The sequence below is a fragment of the Podarcis gaigeae genome (assembly GCF_964106915.1).
Source record: "Podarcis gaigeae genome assembly, chromosome: 10".
Lineage (NCBI taxonomy): Eukaryota > Metazoa > Chordata > Lepidosauria > Squamata > Lacertidae > Podarcis > Podarcis gaigeae.
The window spans coordinates 36,542,176-36,555,687 of NC_139686.1; the positions used below are offsets into that span (position 1 = coordinate 36,542,176).

At 43.4% G+C, this 13,512-nt stretch overlaps 1 protein-coding gene across 1 annotated transcript; it reads left to right on the forward strand.

Moving 5' to 3' along the window:
* Positions 1 to 7,288: 7,288 nt before the first annotated feature.
* BTG1 (BTG anti-proliferation factor 1) lies at positions 7,289 to 12,409 on the forward strand. The gene is made up of 2 exons (XM_083699545.1): positions 7,289 to 8,343; positions 11,060 to 12,409. Exons 1-2 carry the CDS (start codon positions 8,196 to 8,198, stop codon positions 11,422 to 11,424), a joined length of 513 nt encoding a protein of 170 aa, XP_083555671.1. The 5' UTR covers positions 7,289 to 8,195; the 3' UTR covers positions 11,425 to 12,409.
* Positions 12,410 to 13,512: the final 1,103 nt, after the last annotated feature.

Consider the following 13,512-nt stretch of genomic DNA (forward strand, 5'->3'; position numbering starts at 1 on the left):
CAGATGCTCTTGTAAAGCAGCCCTTTCAGCCTGAGGGCAGACTATGAATGCACAGAATCACATTTAACATTTGAAGGTGGAGGAGAACTTCTTGGAGGAGTGTGGAAATGATGCTCAGTTCGTAACACAAATTCAGTATTCTGAACCAGGTCATTATGGATTTCAGTGGCTTATCCACTGAAATCACTCCCTGCTGCTTTGGCTCCCCATAGTCTCATTCATGTGCCTTGCTTTTTGTTAATACACAGTAGTAAGGAAACCATGAGCTATAACAGTATCAGTCTACACCTGGTCTCCCTATTGTCCCGTTTGTTCCTTTCAGAGTCTATCCAGAATTTCTGGTAGATCAGTATAGCTAGAATTTATTTATTCAGTCAGTCATTTTAAATTTCCGTCTTGTGTTGCTTTTCTCCTTTGCATCTTTTTGAATTTGTGCAAGCAAGTGCTAGTAGTTTTCAATGGGCAAAGATTCATTCAGCTTGTCACATGAAAATAATTATGTGAGGTTATCTGAATCTACCTTTAGGTCTTCCAAGGCAATGCTCTTAAGCCGCTGAGCGATGCCAGACCTTGAGTAGACAGAGAGACTTGTTAACTGATTCTCTGAGTTCTCAAATACTTTTTTCAAAGCAAGCACTACCAGAGTGCATCAAATGCAGAACAGTTCTGGATACTGGACTAAAATCCTGGATACCTGGATTCTTTTTCTATGAGACAACCCATTGGTTGTCTCCCCCATGCAAGACCAGCAGTAAAGGACTAAAAACATACCAAGAAGTTCCTTCTCTACATTCTCCTAGATAATGGGTCTTTCATTATTTCTTTTTGTCTGACTGAGCTTGATCTGCTTTCATGACTTCATTCATTGTCTAAAAACCCAGGTGTTCCCCACAAAAACAAATGAAAAGAGCAATGTTTGCGCATTTTGCTTCCTATCTTGGGTTCTACAAGAACTAGAGACTTACATTTTCTACATGAAAACTGGGAATCAGGGGTTTATGACTCACTTGGGAGGGTAACTGGCTCCCTTGCACTCCTCAGCAGATGCCCAGGCTGCTTTTCATTCTGAGTGGGACCTGGAAAATTTGTCCCCAAAGCTCTGCCCACAGTACACTACTATGCACTGGTAGCCTGAAATGTCTAGTCAGGGTACAGACCAGGGATCTGAAACAGTTCATCCAGTGCCACATATAATACCCATTTAAATACTGCATCCAGAATGATATCATTCTTTTTCTTTTTCTGCTTGTGTACATGAGTGGGGTTCTTCTTCTCTTGCTATATTCATAAATACATCAGAGGCAAGCTGAGAAAATTGGTCATTGTTTGAAAGAGACTGGAGAATAATAAAATGGTCTCGTTTTTTGGTTTGTTTCTTTAAAGGTAAGCAGCAAAGATACGGAAAAGCAGTTTTTCCTTTTCTCCAGCACAGCCACTATTGAGATATGCAGTTGATAGAAAGGGAATTTCCCCACTAAGTGATAATGCTGGGGTACTTTATAGGAGATGGGCAGCAAATTTATTCATTTATTGCATTTATTTTCCACCTTTTCCTTCAAGAAATTTAAGGTGGCATACATGATTCCCACCTCCCTATGTTCTCCTCACAACCTACCCTGTGAGGTAGGTAAGGATGAGAGGTCCAAAGTCACCTAGTAAGCTTAATGTCTGAGCAGGAATTTGAGCCCTGGTCTAACTCTCTAATGTCTACACCAAACTGGCTGTTCATTTTTGTTTCCATCTTGTATTTGTTTTTAAGAACTGCTTTGGGCCTGATCTCTGGGTAGCAGGAGGAAGTAGGAGTGGTGTAGTAGCAATGCAAGTAAAAGCTGAACAGCAAGCAAGCAATGGTTGAAGTAGCATGAGGCGAAGTAGGAAGGAGCCTACATCCCAGATAGGATTGCCACCTCAGAACTTAATTGTCTTCTGAGACAGCTGAGGAACAACAAAAAGGATACCTAACATGATGTTCAGTGTTGGCTTTGGGGTAACATGCACAAGGACCATTTGCTAGATTAGAAAGTCTTCCTAAGTGAATATTAACAAGTTCTGACGAAAACAATACACACTAACACAAAATCAAATATGTGATCTATAAACCTCTTAATTAGGTCCTGTTGCAGTTAATCAAATGGCGCCAATGTAAATGCAGATCCACCAGTCTAATTGATTTATGGTGATTAACAAGCCATTTGTCTTTCAAATAATCTTGGTGCCAACAGTTCACAAATGCATATTTTTTGTGCATTTAAAGCTTTCCTGTCCATAACCAGGTGTGAATGTATTGAATTAAAGTAATGATGTTGAAAGAACAAGAAAGGCCAATATGGGTTGGGTCAGCTAGAAGAAATCTATGTAGTCCTCTTTAATAATCAATATGTGCTGTGCTTTCTAATGCCTCAGATTATTGTAAGCAAACAAACTATTCCTTCTTTGAGCCACCTCATTTGTGATTGAAGCTAAGAAAGTGAAGTAAAATCATTAATGTGCTTTTCTTTTTTATTCATTGCCTAGAACATTGCATAAAATTTACAAATGAATGTCCTTTACAATATAATCCTATAGATGTTTATTCACAAGTAAACCCCACTGAGTTTAATGAAACTTTAGGTTGTAATTTTAGGGCTTATTCACATTTACCTTTTGCCTCATTCTTTCCACACACAGGTCTGTGTTTAAAAGTCCCATGTCTGAGTATGTGGGGCTTTTGTTTAGCTCCAGAGCTCTCTTCATGAAAACTTGCTCTTTAGCGCTCAACTGGAGCAAACATCAATTCAGGTTTTCTGAAGATTGCTGTTTGCTCCCAATGAGCTTGAAAGAGCAGGTGTTTGCAGGCAAAACTCTGTGGAGCAAAAACAAACAAAATGCTTGGATATGGAGCTTTTTAAGCCTGGAAAGAGCAGGCAAAAGGTAAGTGTGGATTAGCTGCTTTCCTAGGAGTAAATCCCTTTGAACTCAATGGGGCTTACTTGTGAATAGATGTCTAGGGTTGTACTGTTAATCGCTTTCAGCCCTGATTCTATTGATTTGTAGCCAGCCATACCCCTTCTCGTCCATTACTGACCTGTCCTTTCCTCCACACAGTTATATTACAGTTGATGATTAAAACATCCAGCGATAGTGAGTTCTAAAGGTCAGGAGTGTTCTTTGTGAACCTATTTTCTTTGTTCAGCCATCACAGAATATATCTGTTCTGTGATGTAGCAGCAGGCTTTCGATCTAGGAGTATGACCCAGGGAAAATTAATCACTTTTAAGTCTTATTGATTTCAAGGGCAGAGTTGCTCAGGTTACCTTTCGTTGGGCCACTAGCATTCTAGCTTTGTGTGTTCATGACTTTTAAAAAATGGACTAGCAGCCTATCTCTAAAGAGTTGGCTGATAAAATTCCAATCAACACGTAAAGTTCAGCCTCCTTGGGTTCCACATGGAACCTCCAAGATCGAACCCGAGGCTGTATACCATGACAGATTGGTTGCAGAGGAGCAGCAACAGTAGGAGAGGGCTTCTGCCTTTATGCCCCGCATGTAGGCTTGTGGAGGTAGCCAGTTAGCCACTGTGGGCAGTAGGATGCTGGAGTAAGATGCTGCCTGCAAATTCCCAATGAAAAGGCCACCCCAGATGTCAGCACGCCCCATGGCGTGCATTCATTACATCAGAATGCCTTCTGGCATGCTGGCATGTTATGCGGAGGCCCTGTGGCTTGTCTGTGTGATGCAAGCATGGCCCATGACGTGTGCACACAGCCCTGCAGAACCTTTGGGGGTACGGCCCTTTCATTGGGAATTGGGGGAGCCATGGTGCCCTGGCCCCCCTTCCCAGAACCCCTGCTGACATTGAACCCAACGTGTTTCAATTATACACAATTCTGGCTTTAGACACGATCCGCAGAATGTAACCCCCCCATAAGTTGCAGGCTTAATGTATTTTAAGGGCATGGTCTGACCCCACCTGTCCAAAGCATAATCAAAGATGTATGTACATGCCAGAGCTCAGGAATGCCCTGCCGATTGCTGATCAAGCAAGGTTCAACTGCAATAATAATAATAAATTGCCTGAAGGTACTTCACTGAGAGGCTGCATTTCAGCAGTTCACCACATGGGGCACTGCACCCAGACACAGTAGCTCATGCTGCTGCTCTTGATTTGCTTTGCTTCCAACTGTCTTGTGTCTCATTCTCACACCCACCTTCTCTTGGCAGAGAGGTTAGGTAACCAGGACACTGTAGCAAGCAAAGCCATGCATGTTCCAAATGGCCTCTCCCCGTAGCTGCAGCCTTCCCGATGTATAACACACCCCTTTCCTCCTCGCACCGTTCCTGCTGCTGGAGCTTCACCACCTTGAGCACCCTACAAGATACTCTGCTCTTCTCTTAGTTCAAAGCAGCTTGTGAAATTAAAAGGATACGTACTCTAAAAGCAAGTGATCTAAAAAAAGATTCCAAAACCCATTCAACTCTCCCCAAAGTCAAGCAGCAACAACTGAACTTGACACAGCAGACAAGCAGCAGCAAAAGATTAAGGCGTTCTCTGGCAGGCGTGTTGGAACAGGGAAGCTTATAAAGCTTAAGTGCCTCCAGGATTCAGCACTGGCAAATATTCCCAGGGAAACCGATTTGGAACGCCAGGCCCATCAGGGCTGAAGATTTAGAAGGCCCTGCTTGGACAGTGCACACCAGGCTAGAGGCCTCTATGCTGACCCTTACACATGGAAGGAAATACAGTGGTACCTCTGGTTACAGACACTTCAGGTTACAGACTCCACTAACCCAGAAATAGTATCTCAGGTTAAGAACTTTGCTTCAGGATGAGAACAGAAATTGTGTGGGGGCGATGCAATGGCAGCGGGAGGCCCCATTATCTAAAGTGGTACCTCAGGTTAAGAACAGTTTCAGGTTAAGAACAGACCTCCAGAACGAATTAAGTTCTTAACCCGAGGTACCACTGTAGATAACGGGAAACAATATTTGAGGTATGGAGGACCTTGGCCAGAGATGGGGAAACTTTGGCCCCAACCTCCAGCAGCTCTAGCCAGGAAGGCCAGTGAAGGGTGTTGTCCTGCAACATCTGGAGGTCTACAGATTCTCTATCCATGACCATAGACATATTGAGCTTTATAGATGTAAACCCGCACCTTAAATTGGCTCTGGAAGCGAGTAGATAGCCATCCTAGTCCAGGTTTTAATATGCTCACTCCTTCGCAGTAGTTATAAAGGCTTCGGAAATCCACAAATGAAGGGCTCATGCCTACCAATCCTTTGGTAGGGCATCCCAAGGATATGGCGTACCTACCTTAGATCTGATAAAGATCCACCCCCCGCCCTGTTCCCAGCATAACAAAGGGCTGCTTGCCAAGGTACGTGGAATTACATTTGGAGGCACTGCTAGGATTATATTTAACAAGGGGAGCGCAAAATCCTGAATTAATTGCTTTTCCAACTCTCTGTGTTAAAGCATTGTGTATATTGGTACTTCCTTTGTGAATAAAAAATTATAGAGAGATCATATAGGCCTACAGTGGGATTTAAAACACTGTTCTACATTGTCATCTGCTTTCAAAAATCTGATGACACACACAAGATTTAGCAAGAGTGTAGTTTTCCTGGCTATATTATAAGGTTCTGAGAGGTAATTCAACCTGGATTGTGTTCAGTCTGTTTTTGTTGCTGCTTCCCCCCCATACAAAGGCGATTTTTCAGCCGACAGCCACCGAAGAGTTCAGATGAAGAAAAGCCTAATAAGGGCCTGTGACTCTTTCCTATCTGCAGATAACATGACACATTTCTGTTTGAGGAAAAGCAAGATGAAGATTGAAAAGACGTTGACCCTTTGACCAGCAGAAATTAGTCCAATGAAAGAACCGATAAATGTCTCTCATGTTGTCTGAAACCAAATGCAGCAACAATAACCAAGTAATCATACTGCTGAGATGTTTCAGGCACAATAACACGAGTGTGGTTGATTTTTTGTTTTTATGTAAAGCAACTGTATCTTTTCTATGCTGTAATGCAGCATGATAACATAAAGCAGGGATAGGTATTATGAAACCCTTAGAAAGGGATCAAAACCTCTAAATCCCAAGTCTGACCAGCCTCAGCCAGTGTGGCCAATGGTCAAGGATGGTGGGAATTATATGTTATAAGTTCTCAGCCCTGGCTTAGAGAGACCAGGCACCTATTCTTGGGTCATTTTCTTTTACACAGTATATATATTTTTTAAAAATTATTTTTATTCCATTTTTCCAATACAAAATTTATACAAATCGTACATCTTTTTTATATCCATTCTCTTTTTGGCTTCCCTCAACTTGACTGATACTCCTTCCCTTCTTAATTTCTTACACATTTCTAAAACCTTACTTCCATTATTTTTATAGATTAAGTCTTATTTTACTCACATTCTAACATTTCTTCTTACAGAGCTTCATTAAAACTTACAAGCCTTATTTGATTATCACTTAATTGATGCATATACTCTGTAAACTTTTCCCAATCTTCTATAAATCTCTAATCTCGTTGGTTTCGGATCCTTCCCGTCAGTCTATCAAGTTCTGCATAGTCCGTCATCTTCATTCTCCATTCGTCTAGTGTAGGTAGCTCCTCTTGCTTCCATTTCTGAGCCATCAATATTCTTGCTGCAGTCACTGCATATAAAAATAGCTTCCTTTCTTATTTATCTCGTTCCCTGTAATACTAAGTAAGAACACTTCTGGTTTCTTAACAAAAGTGTACTTAAACATTTTCTTCAATTCATTATATATCATTTCCCAAAAGCTTTTTACTTTCTTACACTCCCACCACATATGATAGACTGTACCCTCTTCTTTTACACAGTATAGGTGTGTGAGTGTTGTGTGACTTTACAAAGAAGAATGGCTGAAGTGTGAGAGAATGAACAATTCTTAAATTTCTGTCTCATATAACTTACTGTGCTGACACCAGAACACAGCCTATTTTTTATCAAATCAAAGAATGATTTGTTTACGCTACTGCTGTGAAAGCATTAGATGACAACATGATCATTGATAGGTTCTAGAATATGATGATTCTATGATCTGGAGCACAGTTGTTTTCCCTTGTTATGAGAAAGTGTGCCAAGTCCACCAATGAAGGGTCAAGTGGACAAAGACGATGCCTCTTTAGTTCAAGGTCGGTTAACGTTTGATCCACCAAATGTTGCTGGACTACAACTCCCATCGCCCCTGACATCTGACCGATGGTGCTGTTTGTGAGATGGCTGCAGGCGCCAGAAGCTTCCTGAGCCCTTCTCTCCCAGGCCTCGCCACATTCGTGACTGCTGCGGCTTAAGGAAAGCGGCTGGTTTGCGAGCTCCCAGCTGGAGGTTGGGGGGAAGGGGAGGATGAGAAGTTAGCAGGCTCTGCAAAGGCCCGGTCGCGCCAGGTTTTGCCTCTGAGCAACCCCGGGGTCCTCCGCCTTCTCCCCGGTTCCGCGAACGCTTCCAGAGCTAGCTATGGATTTGCACTGAACCGGGGCGCGGATCAGTTGGACGTGAGCGGGAGCATGTGCGAGCAAGCAGGCAGCAGAGGACTGCAGATGCGCAGTCGGGGGAAGAGGAGCGGCAGCCGGAGAAAGGCGGCTCGCGTCGTTTCTCCCTTCCGCGCTGGCTTAGGCGAGCGAGGCCGGCAACTTTGCGCTCCTGCCTTGCGCGTCTCGAGGGCCAGACGCCGCGCTCTCGAGCAGCTGCTCCCGCCGCCGCTGCTGTTTTCCAGCCCGACGACGCAGCTCCTCTTTCTTCTTCTGCTTCTATTTGTTTACAACCGGGTGACATCACTCCTCCCCCGCGCCCCTCCGCTCCGAACGCGACGTCACAATGGTGCGATCCCCGGATTGGCCGCGGCGGGTTCTCAGCCGCCATTGCCGCCCGGACGTGGTTATAAAAGGCGGCGCACGCACAGCCACTTCCTTCGTGCCTCGTAGAAGGAGATGCTGCAAGTGTCTGCCAGTGCAGCCGCCGCTGCCGCCAGCCTACGTCACAGGGAGGCGGCTGAGCGGGGGGCCTGTTAACTTAAAAGTCCCTTGAACTCGATCGCTCCGTCCCCTTTCTAACCCGCTTCTTTCTCGCCTGCTCTCTCTCCTCCTCCTCCTCCGCTTCCCACCCCCCTTTGAGGCGGCCCCGTGTGCGCCCACCGTGCCCCTTTCTACTCAACGCCCGGAGCTGGCTACCCCTTGCCGCCTCCATGCATCCTGCCCTTTACACCCGGGCCAGCATGATACGCGAAATCGCCGCGGCCGTGGGCTTCATCTCCAAGTTCCTGCGCACCAAGGGGCTGATGAACGAGCGGCAGCTGCAGACGTTCAGCCAGAGCCTGCAGGAGCTGTTGGCAGGTATGGGGCGGCGGGGGGGGGGGAGCAGAGGGGGTGGGAAGGGGACGGTTTTAAGTATTTCTCTCTTCTCCGCCACCCACCTCCTCCGCCTCCTCATCTCCCCGCTTTTCTAATGCTGCCTCATCCTCCTTCTCCAGGTTTTGTTTCTCTTTCCATCGCAGCATTTGGAGGAGCGGGGATCGCTGCCTCGACTGCATACTTTTTTTTCTTTGGTGGTGGTGGGAAGGGTGTTGTGGAGTTAATGACCTCCTATAAAATGTGCCGCAGAAAGAGATGCATTTCGCATAAGACCAGGAAATGGCTCTCTCTCCCCACCCCCACGCGCGCTTTCAAAATTCGGGATTCACGAGATTGTAGTGTGTTGTTTCATAGTACTATCGCAGTAACGGTTCCTTCGTGCTGTCCCGTCCAGAGGGGCGCGGGGGTGGCACGTTTCCCCCTCGTATGTATGTTCAGCTGCGTGCCTGGAAAGTCCCTTCCCTGCCTTCCTCTGTTCCTTCTTCAGTGTTTGTACTCAAGTTCACGTCATGCAGATTAGTTCTCCTCCCCCCACCCCCGGCCACGCATACACACACACACAAAACCCAGACACCAATTGCACTTTTATGCAGTTATGGAAATAAAGGCGGGGCGGCGCTATTCCCTGCCCACCACAGTGGTTATTTGTTTTACATGATGATTCAAATCCACAAGAAGGTGATTTGGGTTGAGGTTCGGTAGTTACTGAACTAATTGAGTACATAGGAGTTACTTTGCACAGCTGTTAGTATAAACGCGTGAAGGTTTGTTTATCCTGCTCATCTGCATCCTTTTGCTTTTGGGGACAGACACAAGTGGCCATAAGCTGCGTGTTTGTCTCTTTCGGAAGGAAAAGCTCCTTTGCAGAAGGAATCGGTTTCCTTCTCTGGTCTAGCTGGGTCCGAGGGTGGTCCTATCAGCTCTTTGTGTGTTCTGTGCCCCTCATTTGCAGTCCAGGGGGGTTGCTGTAGCCATAATCTTTGCACATTTGGAGACTAAGAATCCTATTTATTTTTCCTCCTGGTTTCTTAGGGAAGGGATTTTTGTCGACACTTCATATCTGTGGCAAGGCTGTGGTAGTGAATAGTACCGTTTACCCTTTTCTGCTCATCTGGGGGAGTTCTTCGCTGCAATCGTAACACTCGTTTACATGGAAGCAAGACCCAATGAACAGAAAGGGGACTTATTTCTACGTAAACATATGTGGGATTGTGCTGCTAGTGTCCCTTTTCTACCTCAGCTGTTCTCCAATCTGTAGTGGTAGCCCTTTTTCCTTCTCTCCCTTTGGTGGCTGCTGCAGGGGCATAATACCATGCTAATTCCTGCTGCTGCTTATCCCACAACACACAGCTGCCCCTCATTTTCTTTTCGCTTTGTCTTAGTGTGCTTTCCCTTCATTGTACTAAGACAAAGAAATGCCAGCAAGGAGATTGTAATGTAGTAATCCAGTATGATGTGGTTAGGTTCTGTGTGTACATTATAAGACTGGGTCCAAGATGCTCCTTGAAGTACCTTTATCATAACAATAAAACCACCTACATTGGACTTGGCTGTTATTCTTTTGCATATTTTTTAAAAAAACAAATAACCCCACTGTTTCTAAACAGTAAAAATGGTTCGGAGGAAGAAACAGCCCTTCTAAAGAAAACGACCATCTTATTGGATTAAATGCATCTTACTCTGAGTTGCTTACTCGGAAAGGCTCCTAAGCACAGTTCTGGAAATAATAGATAAAATGATGGGTAGCATTGGAAGATTTTAGTTAAAGCAGTTTAACCTACTGTAACAAGATTCCTGTTCTAATGTAAGAGCAGATGTTGTCCTGCTGAGAGTAAATACCTAATCCATACATGTAAACATATGAAGATAAGTCCAAATTTGAGCAAAACATTAAGGGAAATGTCAAAAAGTTCATTTTTTCAAAAATCAGTCACCCAGTGTGTTTCAGTAATAATAGACTCGAGATAGCAAACCAATTCTAAAAAAGAAATATGCATAACTTGCCTATCCCAATTGTTAGGAATCCAGAATTCTGGAAAACTTGGATAGCCAAACATATAGGCGGTGTGACACAGTACTTAGGACACCTCTTTGTTTAGCACCGCAGGCAAGGTTCCACTTCACATGTTAGAATTTCATATGTGCATATTCATATTTGCTTATGGAGAAGGTTGCACAAGTCTCTGTGATATGTTGCACACATCAGGAAATAGATTTTGTGCTTCTTTCAGATGTGTATTTATGGTACAGCTGAAAAAAGATGTGGGCAAATATTATTGCATTACAAACTACACATAATGAAACTGTGAAGAGGCCTTTGGATATATACTCAAGATTCTCCCCCCGACCCCCAAATTGGTTTTATCGCCCTACTTTGAGGTGTCTAGGTGCCCAATTACATGTTTTTCTCACCCCCATTTGTGGAGGGTATCATTCAGTACTGATTTTATACATGCATAGGCTGTTAAATGTGCCTTTAGCTACAATGATCAAAATACTTGGTTTCTGTTGAGCCTGCCATTACTTTCCAGGCCATCGAATATTATTCTACATTTTTGCATCTGTGTCGTATTTCTCTCTCCCCGCCCCCGGTGCTCTTGTTCTAAGCTACCATTTTCAAGCGTAATAATACGATTAGACACATTGGTTATCTGAAGAGCAAAATATGATCTTTTGTTGCTTTCATTTTGTTCTGTAGAACACTATAAACACCACTGGTTCCCTGAAAAGCCATGCAAAGGATCGGGCTATCGTTGCATCCGGATCAACCATAAAATGGATCCCTTGATTGGGCAGGCAGCACAACGAATTGGACTCAGCGGTCAAGAACTGTTCCGGCTTCTTCCAAGTGAACTCACTCTCTGGGTCGACCCTTACGAGGTATCCTATCGCATCGGAGAGGATGGCTCAATCTGTGTGCTGTATGAAGCCACACCAGCAGGAGCTAGCCAAAACAGCACCAGCATGCAAATGGTAGACAGCAGAATAAGCTGTAAGGAAGAACTCCTCTTGGGCAGAACCAGTCCCTCCAAGAGCTACAATATGATGACTGTATCAGGTTAAGATAATAGCCTATGGATGGATCATCTTATAATGGATGGATAAAATTTGGTTTTTACTTTGGGTGGGCTCCTCTGGGGATGGATTATGGAATTTAAACCATGTCACACCTGTGAAGACCTGGCACAAGATAGAATGGTAAACTTTTATTTTATAGTGGCAGTGCCATAGTTTCGACAGTACCTTTCAGTGATTTAAATAGCCTGTGAGTAAAGATGATTGCTTTATTTCCTAAGGTGTGAAGTTGTCCAAGGAAGGCTGCAGTTTTCTCCCAGATGTCTTGCTTAATTTTTTTTTCCATTTTTTTTGAAAAAACATCAGTTTTCAGCCTAAAGCTATAGCTATAAAATTTATTCTCTGCAGTAAATGTTGCAGAGTAAATTTGCACTATTGACATTTTTAGGGAAAAAAAATTGTTAACATTTTTGGCAGCTCAGTAACAAGACTTGTTATGAACATGGTAGTACTGGAAATTTTATCTGACAAGACTTTTACCTAGCACTTAACAATCTGTATAAACTGTACATAAGTCACACTTGGTGAGCATGAACTGGGGAAAATGGTCAGATCTCTGTATATTGGCCTTCAAAGTAGCAAGTGAGCAGGATCTGCTATGCCAACAGGCTTGAGAGAGACCATATAAAGACACTGTCTGAACTGTGGTGTGTTTTACCAGCCAGCTATCTGTACATTTGCTAGCTTGTAGTTTTCTAAGACTGAGTAAACCTCTTATTTTTAGAAAGTGGAGGTCTGGTTTGTAATTTCCTTGTACTTAATTGGGTAAAAGTCTTTTCCACAAACCACCATCTATTTTGTGAACTTTGTTAGTCATCTTTTTTTTTTTTTTTTTTTTGGGTAAATTATGAACTGGTGTAAATTTGTACAGTTCATGTATATTGATTGTGGCAAAGTTGTACAGATTTCTATATTTTGGATGAGAAACTTTTCTTCTCTCTATAATAAATTGTTTCCTATCTTGGCATTTTAATTTAATCTCTTGTCGTGCTTGCATAGGATCAGTTTAAATTATTTTTAGTCCTAGTGGACTTTTGTAAAGGATGGGAGCACTTGAGGTAGGGGAGAGCTTGATAAAAGTTTTGGATGGAAGAAGAGGATAATTGGGTATAAATGTTTGAGGAGCCCAGACCATACATTAATGTATCACTTTTAACACCTTTAAAAATGGGCCATAACGTGGAAATCATGCAAGGGTCCAATTATTCCTAAATATGAGGAAAACATGCAGAACGACCAACAGACATGCAGAACAACCAACAAACGAGCTGTGAATAAATCCAGCGGATCAATGTTTACATGGTTTCCTGATGAACGAGGAGCTAGCAAACCATTAAAACAAGAAAAAATAAAAATACACCTCATTTCCAACTTGACGGATGCCCAGCTCAATTGGTATTTACTAGGATCAATGTCACACAGCCCTTAGGAGCAGGTTAACCACTCAACAGAAAGGTTGATTGCCTTTTGCTTTTCTTCAAACACAAGATTCTCTTAGAGTTCAGTGAGATGGGATCCAGCAAAAGGTATGTATGTGTATGTTTTTCTTTCCCAACGATAGCAGGTGTTCTGGTGCTGGCCTGATGACACTAAGGCAGACATCTTGGGCACTTTGCTTGGAGGTGAGCAGGACTTCCAAGTAAATGTGTGTAGAATTGGACCGAAAGTCTGAATTTATAAACTTGTAAATAGAGCTTGTATTCTGCAAGTTTATATCCTTTTCCTGGCTGCTGATGAAAATGGCCCTTCCCCCAATCCATGGCTGGTTTCAGTACCTGTCTCATCCATCTGCGTCCATCCTATATGGCTTGGCACACTGCTAAAGTATTTCCTATTGTGGGACATTCATGTTGTATGGTGTGCCTGCTAAATCTAAAAAATGTCCCATTTTAGGGCTAGTAATCTTGGATTACCTCCATACCAAATTGTAACTTTATGACTTTTAGATGAGGGATGGGGGTGAATCTGTCTCCAGATGTTGTACTACCACTGATAATGCTTGTACATGATGATAGGAGTTATATCATCTGGAGGACCAGAGGTTCTGTTCCTGTTTCAGATGTACCCTAACAATAT

Excerpts from the sequence above, each read along its gene's own strand:
- BTG1 (XM_083699545.1), top strand. The coding sequence starts at position 8,196 with ATGCATCCTGCCCTTTACACCCGGGCCAGCATGATACGCGAAATCGCC. Across the intron at positions 8,344-11,059 it reads CCTGCAGGAGCTGTTGGCAG|AACACTATAAACACCACTGG; the intron begins GTATGGGGCGGC and ends TTTGTTCTGTAG.